We start from the raw sequence: 20,557 nt of genomic DNA on the forward strand, positions 1-20,557 counted from the left end.
AAGTTGGCTGAACAAAAAGAGAAAATGCCTTTGAATGTACTGTATTGCACAGTGCAGATTAAACACAAGAGAGGCAGTGATCCCTGCAAGCAATTCCTGACTTGTTCTTTTTATTTCACTTCTCCCGACCCAACGTCTTTACAAGAAATCAGCAGAGCTAAGATGATCATTCATGAAGTCCACATAGTTTACGAGAATACCGTTTGCGCATCAATGCTACAGCCACGATGGAGCATGTCATCCTTCATTTTTGCAAACTTATACAGAAATCTACTGGTAATCCCTCATCGCTCACTCGAATTTGAATTAAAAATAAAATTGAGTGAAGAAAGGCTTTAGAAACCTTAGTCAAACATTTTTCAATTTGAGGATCAAGATGAGCTGGAAAAGAAAGTGTTGTCCTGCTCTGTGGCTGCATGTTAGCACCATAAGTTTGAAATCAGGTTATGGGTTCAAATACCATTCTAAGGATGAATTTTTAAAAATCCAAGTTGGTATTAATTATATAATACAGCTTCAAACAAATACTGCATTATTAAAGCACAATCATTCTGAAGAGCAATTAAAGGAAAAGCATGGCTGCTTTCTCAGAAGGATACAAAAGATTCCATGCACTATCTAAAGAAGTTAATTCTCCCAGTGTTCTAATGAATATTTATTTATTTAGTTGACATGACTGAAACAAAGTCATGTATATTTTCCTTTAATAGTTTTCTAATATTATTTCTACCACTTGAAGGTCACAACTGGACCACGTTTCCCATTGTGTTTGGATTTCCTGAGAGGGATATACCTTTCTTGTAAATATGTTGGCCACTGCTAGTTGATAACCAAGCTACCACTGCCAACTCTCATGCATATCCTTCTATGATAATCTCATCCACTAATGACAATTAATTAGTCGCTGCGTTTCCCATAATGTTTTGCCCAGTTGGAACCATTACCCGCTTTTCTGCCCTATCTTGCACTTCAGTCAGGTGTCCAGACGAAGAGACATTGAGAAAAAGAAGCACCAGAACCGCTAGAATCTTGAGCATATGATAAGAACATGGAGGAACTCAACAGTTTTCAGGCTGCATGTTTGGAGAAAATTGGGCAGCTTTGGGTCAGGTCGCTTTCTCGAGACATCAATAGAAAGGCTCCCCCTCCTCATTTCTCTGCATGAATGCTGCCTGTCCTGCTATGTGCCTCCAACTTCTCATTGTTTTCTCAAAAATATTGAAATTTATACAAGAACTGTGGCAGATTATGTTGTGTTTGTATTATATATAGACATGTTTTGGGGAGATAAATTGGGGCACTAAATTAGTGTAGGTCACATGCAAACACTTTAAAACAGATTTTATTTAAAATACTGGAGCTCTGCTCATGCCAGACATGTCGGTGCCACAAGCCACTGCAAAAGCTTTGGAGAGTGCTCAAGAGACTTCACTAATGGATTGTTATTTACGAAAAGGCAACAGATAAAAGAACATGTCGGAGCTGCAGACTGTCTGTAGTGAAACTTGCTGATCTAAAAGGGTCATATGGTTTTGCAAGCAGAGAGAATAAAACAGTTTTTTCTCTCTGAGAGAGAGAGAGAGAGAGAGAGAGAGAGAGAGAGGGGGGAAATCCCATTCTGCAGTTTTACAGTCAGCAGCAGCAGCAGCTGGAACTGGAATAAGACAAGCTGGAAAGCTTGTGGCAAACACCATTTGGAAGATGGGTTGTGAGTGCTTAGTTCAGCCTGGTCAAAGCCCTTATGGTTCATGCAAGAGGAGAGGACTGGCTGTATAATGTTTCACTTGAAATAAGAGAAACTAAAGGAACTCTGTGGTGACCTGAAAGAAAAAGGATATCATCTGGAGAATCCTGAGGGGGAAAGTTTCTTTGGCAACACACTGAAGTGGCAGATTATAAAGGAATCAATTGTGGGTGTCCAGCAAACAACAAATCTCTCTCTCTCTGAAAACCGACAAGAACCTTATTAAGCGATAACCATTTACCTTTCAAGCACCAAAGCCTGGTGAACTTTATAAATGTTAAATTCTGTGCACAGTATAAGAATTGCCTGCAACTTGGAGGAATGAGAAGTGAGATTGGACTGTGAACCAAAGAACTTTTCTGAACTTGCACACACATTACATACACATGTGCTTAGAATTAGAAGGAGGTTAAGCTAGGTTAGTTAAGTCAATAGTGATAAGTTAAAGTGAGATTCTGTTTTCATGTTTAAAGATAATTAAAAGCAACTTTTGTTTAAGTAACCATTTGTTTTGGTGAATATCTATTGCTGCTGGGTTTTGGAGTCCTCTGGGCTCGTAACAGAACCCAGTCTCAATTTGTAATTTTCACCACCAATTCTGAATAGAAGTCCACCTAATAGGCAAATAGGACTTCCTTTTCTGTACATTTCAATTATGGCCCTTACTGGCTAAAGAACAGTTCACCTACCAATGCATGTTTTGGAAATGGTGTTGAAAATGTATCCTGTCTTGCAATGGCAGTAAAATGTGCCAGGAGAATTCTTGCAAAAATGCCCTTCACCACAAGGGTTTTGAGGGCTTGCACATTCATCAATGTCTGTAAAGCAAACAAAACAAAAAGACATGAAGGTGTGACAAAGTCATTACTATTTTAAAACCTGATAACTTTCACATTGTAACAATCCTCCTCATACTTTGGCTTAACATTCTGACTCCATAGCATTCCAATGCCAAGTGTCATTTGCTGGGAGAATTCAGCCACTAGCTCCACATTTTTCTAACCATACAATTTATTTATAAATCAAGAGATGAATATGACACATGAAACTGGGAGCAATGAAGATGAAAATTTGTCCTTAAAGACTAATAGAGATCCATTATAAAAAGAAATTCTTATCTGTGTCCCAATCACATATTCAATTTTTTAAAACCTATTTTTCAAGTTACCAGGAAAATTACACAGTAATTGTAAAAATATCCATTAATTCAATCCTTAGTGTTTGAAGCTCTGTAAATCCCATAGGAGCTGCAAGTAAATCCCATAGGAGCCTCCATAAGTTTGTCAGTGTTTGGAGAGGCACCCATGTAGAATACCTCCAAAAGCATGACCTCAAAAATCATATCTTTGGCACCGTTATTTCACTTTGATTTTGATACCCAAAATAAATCTTTTATTATTATTATTTTTATTAGTTTATGTCATTAATCAGAAATTTCCTGTTATCTAACTGCAATGAGGAAGCGTACAGGAGGGAGATAGATCAGCTCATTGAATGGTGTCACAACAACCTTGCACTCAATGTTAGCAAAACTAAAGAGAAGATTGTGGATTTCAAGAGGAAATTAGGAGAACATGAACCTCATCATGGAGTCAGCTGTGGAGAAGGTCAAGAACTTCAAATTCCTGGGTGTCAACATCTCTGAGGATCTGTCCTGGAGCCTCCATGTTGATGCAATCATGAAGAAGGCTCACCAGTGGCTACACTTTGTAAGGAGTTTGGTGAGATTTGGTATGTCACTGAAGACTCTTGGAAATTTCTACAGGTGTACCATGGAGAGCATTCTGCTTGGTTGCCTCACTGTTGGTATGGAATTACCAATGCTCAGGACAAGAAAACACTCCAAACAGTTGTTAACTCAACCTAAAACATCATGGGCACCACTCTATCAAGGACATCTACAAGAGGTGATGTCTTAAGAAAGCAGCCTCTATCCTCAAGGACCCCCTCCACCCAGGCCATGCCCTCTTCACTCTGCTAGTCAGGAAATAGGCACAGAAGCCCGAAGATGAGCACTCAGGGGCAGAAGGACAACTTCTCTCTGCTACCATCAGATTCCTGGATGAACAATGAACTATAGACACTGCCTTACTTTAACTTTTTCTTTTTATTTCACTTTTTTTTGTAAGGTGAGTTATATAAATGTTTGCTCTATGACGCAGCTGCAAAACAATGAATTTTGCGATGTGTTCATGACAATAAATCCTGATTCTGACGCCAATGAGAGCAAAAGACAATGCAAGATGAAACACTAAACCTACGGATGTACATGTTGTGTTTAAGCAGCTCCTGCTGTAGACTGAGGGCAACAGTCATGGTTATACTGTATTGCTGTCACACCATATAATTCTCCTGTCCAACATAATCATAGACTGTCCAAACATAGCTATGTAGACATTTATATTACATGCAATAATGTGTCAAAATGGGCCAGATCTTCTGCTGACATGCCATGCAAGCTTATCAATCATATGCATTTGGGTCATACTATTTCTTCTAGCATGATTGGGGGTACAATTATCCTTTGGAAATACAGTTCCCATTGTTGGGTGATGGGCAGCACAAGGCCTCCTTGAGCATGTGACATGACAGTCCCAGAATAGCCTTGGCAGCCTTGTCCTAGCCATAGGCTCACTAATCGTTAAAGCTGTCACTTAAATTGAATATTCCCACCAACATTGAAATTAGGAGCAGGAGTAGTTATTTGGTTCCTCGAATCTGCTTTCTTTTAGAACAGAGATGAGGAGGAATTTATCCGCCTTCAGACTTTTCAAATTTCCCAGCACCTTGTCCTTGATAATACCAACACTCTTCTGCCCCCTGACATTCTTGAACATCTGGTGTCTTCCACAATAAAGACAGATGAAAAATACTTAGTAATTTGTACCATTTATTTCCCCCCCCCCCATTACTATCTCCCCAGTGTCATTTTCCAGTGGTCCAATGTCTGCCCTTGTCTCTCTTTTGCTCATTATGTACCTGAAGAAACTTTTCATATCCTTTTTATGATGCTGACTGGCTTACCTTTGTATTTCATCTTTTTTTCCCCCTCCTTACTGCTTTTTTAGTTACCTTCTGTTGGCTTTTAAAATCTTTCTAATCTTGCTTCCCACTAATTTTTGCCAGTTTGCTTTCATGCTGTCTTTTGACCTCCATTATCAGCAATAAAATTGCCTTATCCCTTCCTTTAGAACATGTCTTCATCCTTGGGATGAATTTGTCCTGTGCCTTCCGAGTTAATCTCATAAACTCCAGCCACTGCTGCTCTACCATCATCCCTGCTCGTTTCAGCTTCCAATCAACTTTGGCCAACTCTTCTCTCATACCTCTCGTAGTCCCCTTTATTCCATTGGTTTATCATTGGATTTTAGTTTCTTCCTCTCAAACTTCAGGGTGAATTTTATGGTTTCATGATCACTGCCTCCTTGGGATTCCTTTACCTTCAACTCCCAATGCTCTGGCATTTTATACCTTGATATCGATATGGATTTGGATTATTTAAGATTAAAGATTTAGGAGAAAGAGGAAGTGAAGAACTGATGGAATTTATCGTAGCAGAGGTGACTCTGCAGGAGAGTTACAGATGATTAACCAATTGAGAGTTAGGGATAGTTAAGCATGGAATTTCAGGGAATTACAGCCAGCTTCACATAGGTGGGACTAGTGGAGCTTCACGTAGATCGGTGCGGACTAGAAGGCCGAGATGGCCTGTTTCCGTATTGTAGATTGTTATATGGGTGCAACGTAACTAAACACAGTTTTAGCAATTGTGGGATGAAATTACGGGGTGCAAGCTGGAGTTGGGTGATCAGGCGCTGATTACTTGAGCAAAAAAAACTTGGCAACATGAATTTTGAACTTCCCTTCTGCTAACTTCAACATATGTCCTCTTGCTTCTCTCCTTAATGTAGCTTGAAGTAATTTTATGAACCTAACCTTTTGTTCATGCTCTGACCTACTTGTAAAATTTCACCTCATGTGTTTCCAATTGATACTTCTCCAAGCTCTCCTTGCTCCTCAGATAATTTAACAGAAGGGATCAGACTAAATACATGTGCACAAGAAATTGGTTCTATTCTTTTCGCCAGTAAACATTGAAGTGAGGAATTGTGTATCTCACCGACACAATTTGATCCATCCAAGGAGAGTCGATAACCTCGGCCACAGTTCACAATATTGTTCTGACAGCTATATGAGCCAATGTTATTAATGCAGATATAGCCAGGCTGACAAGGCGAGGCAATTTCATTACACTCATTGATGTCTGGAAAGAAAAATGAAACAATTTAATCTTTGCACTGGTAGATCTGCTGTTTCTTCCTGCTTTTGTTCTACTGAACATATCCCCTCATATCTCAACCAAGATCCAGGACACTGTGCAGACCCTCAACTATTTGAGGACCCTCAACCCCATCACCTCATCTTTACCATGGATGCCCATTGCCCATCAAGAAAGTCTCGGGACCCTCAGTTTCCTTTGCGAACACAGATCCAATCTGTTCCCCATCACTAACATTCTCTTCCAACTTGCAGAAGTTTTTTTTTCTTATCCGCAACAAGTTCTCTTTTGACTCCTTGCACTTACTTCAGATCAGACATTAAAAAATTACACCAAGCTAAAATGATCCAAATTCTGAACAAGTAAAATTGCCGAACAAGTAACTTCTTTATATGTAGATGCAGTCCACATTTAAATTCTAAAAATAATCTTTTTAAAAAATGAGTATCACCTTATAGTTGTTAGTGCTAAATAAAATTAAAGAGACACATTGATCTGGATGTTCCTGAGTGGAAACCACCACCACCTTTTACCATCCATATTTCCCTTTCTCCTAAACATGCCTTCAGCAGACCCAGGATAGTCCCAAAATCGAGGAACAAGACCATTCGTGGTGGCAAAATCTCCAAGGACATGACTGAGTCAAATAGTTCAATCCCACCTTTGTTATCTGTCAGAGTTTTTCAACTTTTGAGCTCACTAATATTCAGAAATATTTAAAAACCATCTGGAATAATAATTAAAAGGAACCATTTTAGCTAAAACACATAATTAAAGCTATTACATAATATTAAAAAAATGTAATTTACCTATTTTTTCCAAGCCCCTCAATTCCCGTTCAGATAAATAGGCTAAGAGAATAGTGTGAAAACAAATTGCCAAGGGAGGAATCTGAGCAAGATGCCACTCTGTTACATATTGAGACGCAATAAAAGAGTGCAACTAGAAAATGTGAATGAACTCAGCCAGTAAGACTGATAATTCCACGTTCATGTGTGGGCTTCACAAATCCTACCAGCACACATCCTGTCAAATACCAGCAGGCGTGGAACTGGTGAGAAAATCAAGGCAAATTCCAGGCCACTGACAGTGTTAGTATGCTTTGAAGCCATGGCCAAGACTCTCTATCAGCAGAATTCATACCTTCTGCCTGGAGCTTGAATTTATCTCACTCTCAATGAAATCTGCATTTTTGACAGCTTGAAGATTTGTCTAAATTTCATCAACTTTTTCCATGTTGTGCAATAACCAAAAGATTTTTGATACTGATCATTCCAAACAGTGTCAGATGAAATACCTTGGTGATTTTCTTTCCTTTGGTTACCTGTATTGTATTGTGACATTTAAAACCAAATGGTGTCCAGGTAACTACTAATCTTGTGAAATGTGCATGAATTACATGACAGGGTTATGCTGTTGTGTCAATAGTTCTAATTTCAGTACACTTTCCTGATATCAAATTCTCAGATGGAAAAGCTCCTTTGACTCAGACACAAACTCAATGTCATTTTGCTTCTCATACCCACTTGCATTGTGATATTAAATTAAGGAGTAGTTTATATTTTGCAATTTGTTAAAGACTAACCATAGAGTAGAGATTGACCATTTTACCCAGGGTATCCAGAGTAGATATTTCATCCAAAGGGTTGTTTCCAGTGATTTTCTGACTTCAGCCTGTGCATTTTATAAATAGTATCTCTGTTCAATACATAAACACTTTTGGTTTATCAAAAGTCTTGTTCCAGCTAACAGATGATGAAGCTTAATTTTCCTCAGACCATGCCATTAAATTTATTGAGTACAGTAAATAGAGTATGTACATCACTCAACAATTTATGCTGAGGAAAAATACAGAACGACTGGAATCACTACAAATTGCTGGATGCCACGAATCTTATTGTCAACTTCCTCATGACTTTCAAGAAATTGCCACAAGGAAACAATGGTGATATTAAAAACAAATTAAACTCATTATAGAAAACCAGAGTTAGTCCTTAAGAACCTTTATGTGATTAAATTTATATTTCAGTACAACCCAACCCAAAGACGTAGAAAAAGAATAATTGGAACTGCAGTGATCTAATATTGGAGGTAATATTTCTTGTTCATATTTCTATTCAGTCTTTTTTTCTCTCCATTAAAATGATTAGGATTGATAAGTCCCCAGGACCTTAGATATATCCTAAGTTATGACAAGAAGCAAGGGAAGAGATTGCTAGGGCATTGGCAATGATCTTTGCATCCTCCCTGGACACAGGGGGAGGCCCTAGAGTATTGGAGAAGGGCAAATGTAGTCCTCTTGGTTAATATAGGTAATAATGGGAATCCTGGGAATTATAAACCAATTAATCTTACATTAGTGGTGGTCAAACTATTGAAGCAGATTTTTAGGGACAGTATTTACAAGCATTTAGAGAAATATAGACTTCTCAGGGATCGTTAGCATGTCTTTGTAAGGGGAAGTGGTGCCTCACGAGCCTAAAATGAGATTTTTGAGTAAGTAACAAAAGAAATTGATGAAGATAGGGTGGTAAATGTGGTATATATAGATTTCAATAAGGCATTACTTATTGTCCCTCATGGTAGACTCATACAGAAACTCATGCGACATGAGATCCATGGAACCTTGGCTGTGTGGATTCAGTAATGGCTTGCCTGCAGAAAGCAGAGGGTAGTAGGAGATGGAATTGGATTCTGCCTGGAGGTCAGTGAATACCAGATTTCCACAGGGATGTTCTGGAACCCCTGCTCTTTGTGATTTTATAAATGACCTGGACAAAGAAGTCAGTAATGTAATAATTCTCTCTCCATCCCTTGCCATATCTAGTTTAGCCCTGTTTCCCCCTTTCTTGTTCCCGTATTACTTAAAGCTCTTGGTTAAGGAGATTGAATGTTGCTCTTGTTATTCACCAAGAATCTATATGCCTTGTAAACTTTTTATTAGCTAACCCACTGCCAACACAAAAACTAAAGGATGAGATAAATAAAAACTAATATTAGGCTGTCTCTTTCCAACTAATTTTGGGTCACAGTTTTAACCAAAGTTTGAAAACTCTTGCTTCCACTGATGGTGTCATTGGATCCACAGGTTCCACACTGAGATTTGGTGCAAAGTGTCTGAAATCAAGGATATAAGCTGAGTTCTGACACTTACTGATGATGGGCAGGGTATCAGCCATTTTTATTTCATGTGAACAAATGAAAAAGACCATTTTCTCCAATGGTGAACTAGTATATGCAAGTTTAATGATCTCCACTGAAGGATAGTAAGAAGCTTCATTACTCCCAAATAACAGATTGTTGCAGGAAAAAAAATTTGAAGGGAATTAACCCTTTCCTTTGACTCTTGGGCTATTCTGATATCTGCAGTATATGATGCTCATTGAAAGAAAGGTTCCCAATTGATTTTTAATAAGTTTCTTTTACATGTGCTTGCCTAACTGCATTGAATTAATGACTTGGATCATTGAGATTCAGATGCTGTCTGATGGATTAACAGTGAATCCTTTTCAGCATGCTGCACATTTCCCTTCTGTTGTTGACTCAGCAGTGGCACTGAATTGTTCTATAATTAGTCCACATACAGAGATTTTGAAATTCTTTTGGCTTCATTTTGTTATAGTCTTTTATTTAATTACCATTGCTCTTCACCAATATCAATAGTTCCTTTCTCAGGAAGCAGGCAATGTGACAGCTTTTCCCAACAGTCGACCTAAAACATTGTATAATAAGTAGCACAGATGCATTAATCATCTGTGCAGCTTGAATGTAGAAGTGTGCAACCGGTGAATCACCAGTGCCTTGCTACTTTGTACAGAGACCCAGAGAATTGTCTTGTAGCGTCACCTTCTGCTTCAAGACGGTATCATGTGAAGTGGATCTGCATACATTGGCGTAGAAAATATAATCCAATGATTGATGCATTTATTGCTGCAGTTTTATCATTAAATGCTGTTGAAATTAATATTGTTACTTTGACAACCTTTGCTGCACTCTACTGCAGATGTTCCTTCTGTTTTCTTCAATCACCCTGTTAGCAATTTAAAATACTCATGTCTTCTCATATTTCCAGTTTTGAGGAAGGGTCCTTAGCTAGAATACGGAGACCCTTTCTCTCTCCATTGATGTTGTTTGTCTGCTGAGGGATTTCAACATTTTTTTTAAATTTAGATACTTCATAGGAACAGACCTTCTGACCCACAAGCCCGCACTACCCAAATACACTCATGTATTCAATTAAACTACTAACCCCTTATGTCTTTGGAATATGGAAGGAGACCAGAGCACCTGAAGGAAACCCATGCAGACACTGGGAGAATGTAAATCTCCTTACAGACAGTGCCAGATTAGAACTTGGGTTGCTGCCACTGTAATAGCATTGTGCGAACCATTACATTAACTGAGTCGCTCTCTGTTCATGTCCAGCATTTCCAGCATCTGCAGTTTTTTAACTGAGTTTCTGACACTGGCACCCATACTATCAATACACCAATTAATACTTTCTACAACTGACTTCCCCCCTCTAGTGGCAGCAAACTGGAACTTTAAAGTGAAAATCAATTAAAAAGATTTTGCCACACAAAGCCTTTTCTGATAGGATCCAATATCAGACGTTTGAAGAGTAAACTGCACAATCATCAAACCATTTAGATGAAAAAGGAATACGGGAAGCATGCATGAATTCCCCGGAAAATAAAACTATTCATGGAGTATGTAAACAGGAGCCCATTTACAATTTACTGATAGACCCAGCGAGGGTTGGTGCGAACACAGCCTTGCTTCACGCCATTGTTAATGGAGAAGGGTTCAGAGAGCTCATTGCTGGATCTGACCCGACCTTGTTGGTTTTCGTGCAGTTGGATAACCATGTTGAGGAACTTTGGGGGGCATCCGATGCGCTCTAGTATTTGCCAAAGCCCTTTCCTGCTCTGTCGAAAGCTTTGGTGAGGTCAACAAAGGTGATGTAGAGTCCTTTGTTTTGTTCTCTGCACTTTTCTTGGAGCTGTCTGAAGGCAAAGACCATGTCAGTAGTTCCTCTGTTTGCGCAAAAGCCGCACTGTGATTCCAAGCCATGAAAGACCCCAACAATGAAGACGCTGTTTACATCCGGTACCGCATGGATGGCAGTCTCTTCAATCTGAGGCACCTGCAAGCTCACACCAAGACACAAGAGAAACTTGTCCATGAACTACTCTTTGCAGACGATGCCGCTTTAGTTGCCCATTCAGAGCCAGCTCTTCAGCGCTTGACGTCCTGTTCTGCGGAAACTGCCAAAATGTTTGGCCTGGAAGTCAGCCTGAAGAAAACTGAGGTCCTCCATCAGCCAGCTCCCCACCATGACTACCAGCCCCCCCACATCTCCATCGGGCACACAAAACTCAAAACGGTCAACCAGTTTACCTATCTCAGCTGCACCATTTCATCAGATGCAAGGATCGACAACGAGATAGACAACAGACTCGCCAAGGCAAATAGCGCCTTTGGAAGACTACACAAAAGAGTCTGGAAAAACAACCAACTGAAAAACCTCACAAAGATAAGCGTATACAGAGCCGTTGTCATACCCACACTCCTGTTCGCCTCCGAATCATGGGTCCTCTACCGGCATCACCTACGGCTCCTAGAACACTTCCACCAGCGTTGTCTCCGCTCCATCCTCAACATTCATTGGAGCGTCTTCATCCCTAACATCGAAGTACTCGAGATGGCAGAGGCCGACAGCATCGAGTCCACGCTGCTGAAGATCCAGCTGCGCTGAGTGGGTCACATCTCCAGAATGGAGGACCATCGCCTTCCCAAGATCGTGTTATATGGCGAGCTCTCCACTGGCCACCGTGACAGAGGTGCACCAAAGAAGAGGTACAAGGACTGCCTAAAGAAATCTCTTGGTGCCTGCCACATTGACCACCGCCAGTGGGCTGATATCGCCTCAAACTGTACATCTTGGCGCCTCACAGTTCGGCGGGCAGCAACCTCCTTTGAAGAAGACCGCAGAGCCCACCTCACTGACAAAAGACAAAGGAGGAAAAACCCAACACCCAACCCCAACCCACCAATTTTCCCCTGCCACCGCTGCAACCTTGTCTGCCTATCCCGCATCAGACTTGTCAGCCACAAACGAGCCTGCAGCTGACGTGGACATTTACCCCCTCCATTAATCTTCGTCCGCGAAGCCAAGCCAAAGATAGGCCCAGCACTATATAAAAATGCAAAGAAGTTCTAAATTTCTTCCAACCCTTGGGTGTAGAAGGTTTTCATAACTTCATTCTTGAAATTCCAAGATTTAAATTTTACACGATGAGTCCTTGATATCCCAGCAGTTATTGATTTCAATAAAGGAAATTAATTTGGAGACTGCACATTATTTATGCATAATCAATTCACACTTAATTCAGAAGAAAAGCATTAGCAGATAATACACTCCAGAAAATACAATGATGCAGCAAGAAAGTTGCTGTCTCTTCCTTACCAATACAGTTGCCCAGAGCATCCTGCAGAAACCCAGCTCCACACTGGATTCTCGGGAGGCAACGGAACGATCCCTGCGTATTCTGGCAGATGAAATTGAACCCGCAATTGTGTATTCCAATCCCACATTCATTGATATCTAACAGATTCCAAATAAAGATCAGGTTACTCAGCTGCTGGGGAAGAACCAAGGAATCAGATTTTATTAAACAAGTTGTAGGAATAAATAAAAATGTAAAAACACAAAGCTGGAGAAACTCAGCAGGTCAAACAGTGACCTTTATATAGCAAAAATAAAGATACTGTACAGAACCAACATTACAGGCTTAAGGCATGGAGAAAATGTGGACAGGCACAATGTCACATCTCCACAGCCTCACAACAATGCTTCTCTGAAAATGTGTATCTCTGAGAAAATTCATGGGGTCAGGAAACTTCAAAATTAGCAGAATTGCCATCAGTTGTGTTTCTCTGATGAAGTGTAGGTCTACGTATTGTCCACCTGACTAGTAAAACAGTTGCAGATATCTATGGATGCCCCCAGGAACAAATACAAGGATTGTGTTTATCCAAGTGCTTTACATCTGATAAACGTATTACCCTATCTTCGACTGCCCGATCATTCCTATGATAATGACATTCAGATGGTGGTGTTAACTTCACTGTGTATGTGTAAGAGGAGTGGCTAAAATCAATTAAATCCATGTGGGACCTAGTGAAGGAGAGTTGCATTGTCGCTGCAGTAAGATGCTGGTAGGTATTGTGAAAATTATTGCAGCTTAGAAGAATTCCAGCTTGCAAAGGCCCTGATCTAATAGTAAGATAATAGCAAACAGTTACAGTGAACTGACAAAAAGCAGGTGAGAATGGTGCTTACCAGGGGATGTGCAATCTTGTGTGAAGCCCCTTTGTAGCCCTGAAGCTAGAATAGGCCATTGCTGTATGTGTTCTTATTCATCGCACAGCTCACGTAAAAGGTAGAAGGCCTGAAGATTGCAGGACTGGGTAACATTGAAATTCAGGGAGAGATAGGAAGGATCAGTGGAATGAAGTAGAGATATTGAGCAGTGGTGATACAATAGGGCAGAGTTCAGTGAGAATTTTAGGCCAGGTTTAATGTGGGGTCTTGAGCTGATCAGGGCAATAATTAGACTTGAGAGTTGGTATGGAATTGAGTCTGGGAGTAGGATCAGTAATGTGAGTGGGAGAAAAACACACATTACAACAAAGCGAGTGAGAGTTCTTATTGAGGGAGTCAAGTTGATATGACAATGTTCTTATATGGCTGTATTGGATAAATGATCATAAAGATTGAAGATGCCAAAAATCATTAATTTCTGTGGAATCTTGTATACCTTTGTGGTGCGCTGTTAGCCAGAATCAGACACACACAAGGTAAAGACTGTACAACAGGCTTTAATCCACAAAGACTTCCACAGAGCCAGGCTGGCTGTGGCTGCAGCAACTCTGAGTGATGCCTCGGGAGGCCGGCACAGGCTTATATCCTGGAGGGTGATTGACACCCGACTGGGTGGGGCCTGATCCATTCAGGCCGACTGATTGACAGCCGGCCAGGTGTTGTCCTGGCCCCTTACACTCCTGCAGGTACAGAGGTTGCCCCCTGCAGTAGGCCAGTGGTGTACCACCACAACCTTTCACATATGTACAGTTACTCAGTGTACTTATTTTTGTACGTACCCTTGCACTGGTTGTTTTCAGTCAGTTCATATCCTGTGCCACAGCTTATCTCACGCAGGCATTGATAGGATCCAATACTATTGATGCAGCGCTCTCCTGTTTGGCACTGATGAACCAGCAATAAACACTCATTGATATCTGCAAGCATCAACAAATAACCAGTCAAGATTTTATTTTCTGCTCTCCTCTTTGTGTAACACGTCCTGAGATGTTGACAATAGATGCCTGCAGTTTCCCCTTTACCTTACCTATATAACTATCCATCTCAGTTGAGTTTTAATGGTGCATGGTTTCTATATTTGTGTCCCTCCCACTTGAACATCCATTCTCAACAGGGGCCCAATCACAGTTAAAAGGTGAGATCACAGACTGAAATCCTGAATAAGGGTGGCCCAAGATATCTCTTGGGCATATGGAAACTGAATGATTAAACGATTTTTTGGGGAAAGATGCTGCTGCTGTACACTGAGGTGAGGGGACTGTCCAAAGGAAATTGTCTTTTTGTTGCACTCTAGGACACGAATGTTTCATTTTTTTCTTATATTGAGCATAGAGAAAAACATTGATGCAAAGGCAGAAATAATTTATCTGCAAGATATCTTTGATAAACTAAATTTATTGGACAATAAATTTATTATTGTAAACATGATTGATAGTAAGGAAGTCATTCTTTCTTTCCTTAAAAAGATTGAAGTCTATTGGAGCAATATCTGACATCAGAATTTTTACAATTTCTAAACCTGAACATGAACGCAGAGGCACTGAAGGAAGATGACATTACAGTTTATGTGAAATATACACAGATCTGCAGGAAAGATTTAATGACTTGTTAAACCTCAGTATCCCATACTGGATATTAGATCCATTTGAGGAACAACCCACTGATGGTAATGCAAAAATTCAAGAGAGTTTGATTGATCTTCAGCGGGATATAATTGCACATCATAAGTTCAATCAATTTAAAAGAGATTTTAGGATTATGAGTAATCTGCTGAATAGATTTCCAAAACTATGAAAAAAGGCCAAATTACTTTTCATTGGCTTTCCCTCAACATACCTAGTTGAATGTGGATTCAACAAGGTAGTTTCCTTGACAAAAACAGACTCGTTACTACAACAACAGGTGATCTTCAACTATCACTATCCAGTTTGTACAAGAAAATCAAGCTTAAGGATCTCACTAAAAATTTAATTTGATAATAATTAATTTTTAAAAATATTTTTATTCAGTTTTCATATCCTTGAGTTTATGCTTAAGGTTCGCCAATTACTCATGGTGAACAAACCATTGAGCTCTAAGAATTTTTAAAAAAATTTATAATACAGTAAAATCATCATTTTCTGAAATTCAAATTCAAGCAACTGGCAGCTTCAAACAAAAGGGGTGGGGGTGGGGGAGAGTGTGGAGAAATTGCAGAAAATATAGAGGTTAAATATATGAAATTGGCACCCCCTAGCTGTCAATTTGCCAATGCACGCAACATGCAATCTCAAGCAATCAGCAAATTCACTTATCTGGGTTCTACCAATCACCATAGGTGCCCAACACCAGGCATTTTGCTGTATATATGTTAATGTTTTCTTCTTTACGACATGTTCAACAAGAATATTTCCTATTTGTCTGTTTATTCTGGAATCACAGCCATAGTTGATACACTCAGAGTCAAAGCCTTGTTTTCTTTTCACCTTGTGTAACATAAATATTTTAAATTTTTTTTGTAGTCAGTAGGAGAGAAGTATGGAAGAAACCAACTAAACTTTACTGCTTCACAGGGAAGGAGGCCCATAAACTTTGAGCAGAGTCCTAAAGTGGGCCAAAGCAAAAAAAAGATAGAGAATAGATGCACTAGAAGGTATCTTTGTTCTTTGTTTGCCTCATGGCATACAAAACAGCAAGGCAGAGCTTGTAAATCAGCCAGATCCCAAATCGTCATTTGGACCCACAGCTAAGAACTTCTCCATGGTAACAGTGCTCTCATATTTTCAGTGTGAAGACTATGCCTTCAGAGAATAAGCAAGAAAATATAGAACTCTTCATAACCTATTCATGTACATATTGGAAAGCAGTGTAACAATTACAGTTTCTTAAATAGTTAACCAATGTAATTCAAGTGGCAATATTGAATCAGTAGGGAATGCATGCATCAAGCCTTTATCGATCTCCTGCAGAGATACTCCAACAGAGATTATTTCCTCAACCAAAAAAATTGCATGGCTGAACAATTGTAAAACTTAGATTTGGATGGACCACAATGTGATAGATAACCAACTGCTTTCTTTACAAGTTTCTAGAGCTCATTTATAACTGAAAGGTTCATGCCATCCAACAGATAGAAATATGAAACTAAATAGAAACTAAGACACAGTAATTGTCAGTTTTTTACTAGTACTATTTAATAACCAGTGAAAAGTTTAACTTATTTTTGACCTTTAATGTCTCAGTATTTTTTTTTAAATATTTTGGCCTTTAGTTTCTTGGGTATTACTTGTCATCTTTCTGGTGAGAACATTCTGTTAACTTACGAAGGAAAAACTGCAACCAAGACAATACCTTCACATGTCCGCTGGTCATCATTCAGCTTGTAGCCGACGTAGCAGGAACAGTTCACACTTGTCCCTGTGTCCGTGCAACGCTGCTGACAGGGGCCTCCTCCTATAAGAAAGATAATGAAAGCACAAAAGTAACTAATAATACAGCAGCCTATCTCTCACTTGCCTTTGATTCTACTAATACAGTAAAGTAAGTCATCAGACTCCAACTTCCCCTAAACTTGTGTTTTATTTGATAACTTGACAGATGATTTCAGATTTAATCTAAAAATACTACCTCAGAGATAAAACCTTGATCTGCATCATTTGATATTATCATATGTAGCACTATTTTTGCTTTGATATTATTTACATTTTATTAAATATTTTAAATATAATTTTTTTCATATTCCATGATACAAATCAGGAACTCATCAAGAGTGATATGCTTCACCATTAACTTCTTGAATTTAATTTCTCCATCGAATAAGCACCAAGCAATATTCCCTGAAGCCTACCTAATACTGGCTTGTTCCAATATTCCCTGAAGCCTACCTAATACTGGCTTGTTCCAATATTCCCTGAAGCCTACCTAATACTGGCTTGTTAAACCTATATTTACCAACACTCTAATTATATTCGTGTAATAGATAATCATTACATTAAATTCCATAAATTATACTAATCTCAGTTTTTATATTCTTAAAAAGAAGAATGATTCTTGAGAGAACAAGAAAAACCTTATGTCTCATAGCTACGCTTTATGCATAACCTATCCACAATCCTGAACCAACATTATGCGGCGAATCTTAGCTCTAGAAAGCTCCCCAAAGTGTAAGGCAGGGGTTAATTTGCCTTAGCAGATTTTGCTGGGAGTATGAAATTGGGCTCCACTAACAATATGTTAATGGGGATGCAGGACAATCTGCACAATTGTTAATTCAAATAAGTATTGTAACAAAGAAAGAGAGGAAAAGTTGTGACAAGAAAAATGGGAAGCGTGCAGGCTAGAAACAAGAAGGGCTACCCATCAGACAAAAAACTTTTTCCTGTATCCTCTCCATAATGTTGGGTTGTGCTTGAAAATATAGAAACAGAATTTAAGCCTTTGAAGGGTTTGCACTTTATAATGAGTTAGATGGATCATGGAAGAATAAATGCTGAAATAAAAATGCTACTAAGCTCTCTGAGACAGTTACAGCAATGAAGGTTATAGAAGTAACAAGTATTGAGGTCAACAATATTAATTGATGATAATGGGCAAAGAATGGAGCTAAACATAAGTAGTTGAGAGCTGCTGATTAGAATTGTAGAATAAAATACTTCAGTAAACGCATCAGAAAGAAATTATTGATGAAACAGCAGCACTAAAATTGCAGTGTTGATTTTTCTTTGCCACTAGATGTCAGTAAATACCAAGCTTCAAGGAAGAGAAACCAGAAAAGTTCAAAGTTCAAATTTAAATACACAACATCATTTGCAGCCCTGGGATTCTTTTTCATCCTCTGTGGGCCAGGCTTTAGTAATCCCTATATTGGTAACTGTAAACTGTACTCATCAGTAACTGTAAACAAACTGACTGTGAAAATGCAGATATAGGCATAAATATACAGTAATAAGTAATGGGCAAAATATGAGTCCTTAAATGACTCTCTGAATATCTATTGTTCAAGGGTCTTATAATTGAGGGGTAGTAACTATTCCTGAACCTGGTAATATGAGTCCTGTGGCTCCTGTACCTCCTTCCTAATGGCAGCAGCGAGAACAGAGCATGTCTTGGGTGGTGTGGACCTCTGATAATTGAAGCTGCTCTCCGACACAACATTCCTTATAGATATTCTCAATGATGGGGAGAGTTTTCCCTGTGATTTACTGGGCTGTGTCCACTACCTTTTGCAGGATTTTTTCACTCAAAGCTATTGGTGCCCCAAAGCAGGCTGTCACACTTTCCACCACATATCTGTAGAAGTTTGCCAAGGTTTCCATTGACGTATCGAAGCTTTATAGACACCGGACGAAGTAAAGGCACTCTTTTGTTTTTTTGCCATGATATTTATATGATAGGTCCAGAACAGGTCCTCCAAGATAATGACACCAAGAAATTTAAAGTCGCTGAACCTTGTCACCTCTGATCCCACAATGATTACTGGACTGCATACCTCTGCTTTTCCTTTCCTTGTCAAAGAACAAAATTATTTAAATTCTCCAACACTAATTTACTTCAATATGATGGAAACTCCACTCTTGTGAGATTTACTTTTCAGATTCATTTTTAGCTTGTTCAATTATCAATAATCATCAAGCAATTTAAAAAGTTGCTTATTTAAATGTATTACCTCTAATTTTTAAGGCATTTTTAATGGAAATCTTGTAAGTATCTCAATGTTGAAGGTTTTCCATGTGGTGTCCATTGGCAAGGACTGCAATAACAGAGTGGAGAAGCAGTGCGTGTTTCATAACAACATCCAGTATCCTGCAATTACTGTTCCATCTAAGTTGTGTGTGTGTGTGTGTGTGTGTGTGTGTGTGTGTGTGTGTGTGTGTGTGTGTGCGTGTGTGTGTGTGTGTGTGTGTGTGTGTGTGCAGACAAAGGAAATTAATGTGTGCACAAAAGATTAGTTACCTAAAATAATGTAGTAATTAATAATTATACTTTTTTGAAAATAATCTGTTACCTAACTGTTTCTGTTAACTATTGGATAGAAGTTCCAATTAGTCCAGATAGAGTTTACAAGGAATGGGTAAGTACCAAAGACAGGAGAGAGAGAAAAAAACTGAGTGACTTAAATATATGTGTTATTCTGTGCAATTTTATGTCAAATATTTTGTAAACCTACATAAACTGTGCTATGTGTGAAGATTTTCACATTAAGCATCTGGATATTTTGTCAACTTGCTTTTTAATTGAGTAAGTTTTGATGTAACCATTTCCAACAACTTTAATAATAATAATAATCTGTGAATTGATGGGTGTAGTTATAATAATTTATTTAGACATTGCATCAAATAAAAATAAGAAATACTCATTGATGTTTTATTTAATGGACAGCAAACTGAACAAAATAGTTCAAAGTCTAGAATAAAATCTTAACTAAATCCATTACTTCGTAGAATGCAATCATACTTGAATTATATTAAAACATGCGAATAAAATTTTATTAGCCATGAGAGAAAGGCTGTGCCAAAATGATCTTGAAACAATTTCAAGTTTGCTTTTGTCACAGGAAAACATTTTGCACAACTTAAGATTTTTGCACACACTGACGACTAAAAATTAGAGGGAACTTTGCCTGCAATGAAACACACCTTCACGGATGCTGGAAGTTGTTGGCTAATTTTTCCATAAGCATAGTTATTATGTTATGATAATTATTATTTAAAGAGTGCAGAGAAGATTTACTAGGATGTTGCCAGGTCTTCAGGAGCTGAGGTACAGGGGAAGATTAAACAGATTAGGACTTTATTCCTTGGAGCGAAGAAGAATGAGGTAATATTTGATAGAGGTTTACAAGGTTATGAGAAGTGTAGGCAGAATGGATGTGAATAGATTTTTTCCACTTATATAGGGAGAGAAAAATATGAGAGGTCATAATTTTAAGATGAAGGGGGAAAGGATTGGGGGAACATTAGGGGGAAGTTCTTCACTCAGAGAGTGGTGGGAGTGTGGAATGAGCTGCCATCTGATGTGGTGAATTCAGGCTCGATTGTGCATTTTAAGAATAAATTGTGGATGGGAGAGGCCTAGAGAATTATGGAATGGGAGAAGGTCAGTTGGACTAGGGAGATGATGGCCAGCACAGAGTAGATGAGCCAAATGGCCTGTTTTCTGTGCTGTAATG

The 20,557-nt window shown here is 38.9% G+C and overlaps 2 protein-coding genes across 4 annotated transcripts in view; one reads left to right on the forward strand and one right to left on the reverse strand.

Moving 5' to 3' along the window:
• LOC138745947 (structural maintenance of chromosomes protein 1B-like) overlaps positions 1-20,557 on the forward strand; it is a 299,213-nt gene that overhangs the window by 132,592 nt on the left and 146,064 nt on the right. The window lies entirely within an intron of this gene.
• The window catches only part of fbln1 (fibulin 1), a 104,878-nt gene that overhangs the window by 60,641 nt on the left and 23,680 nt on the right, over positions 1-20,557 (reverse strand). For all 3 annotated transcript variants that reach the window (XM_069903529.1, XM_069903526.1, XM_069903527.1), the window contains exons 6-10: positions 16,741-16,842; positions 14,190-14,327; positions 12,493-12,630; positions 5,865-6,008; positions 2,434-2,562 (exon numbers count right to left, since the gene is read on the reverse strand). In XM_069903529.1, the coding sequence (XP_069759630.1) occupies positions 2,434-2,562; positions 5,865-6,008; positions 12,493-12,630; positions 14,190-14,327; positions 16,741-16,842 (651 nt within the window). The remainder of the gene's footprint in view (positions 1-2,433; positions 2,563-5,864; positions 6,009-12,492; positions 12,631-14,189; positions 14,328-16,740; positions 16,843-20,557) is intronic.

This window comes from Narcine bancroftii, chromosome 11 (genome assembly GCF_036971445.1).
Source record: "Narcine bancroftii isolate sNarBan1 chromosome 11, sNarBan1.hap1, whole genome shotgun sequence".
Classification (NCBI taxonomy): Eukaryota; Metazoa; Chordata; class Chondrichthyes; order Torpediniformes; family Narcinidae; genus Narcine; species Narcine bancroftii.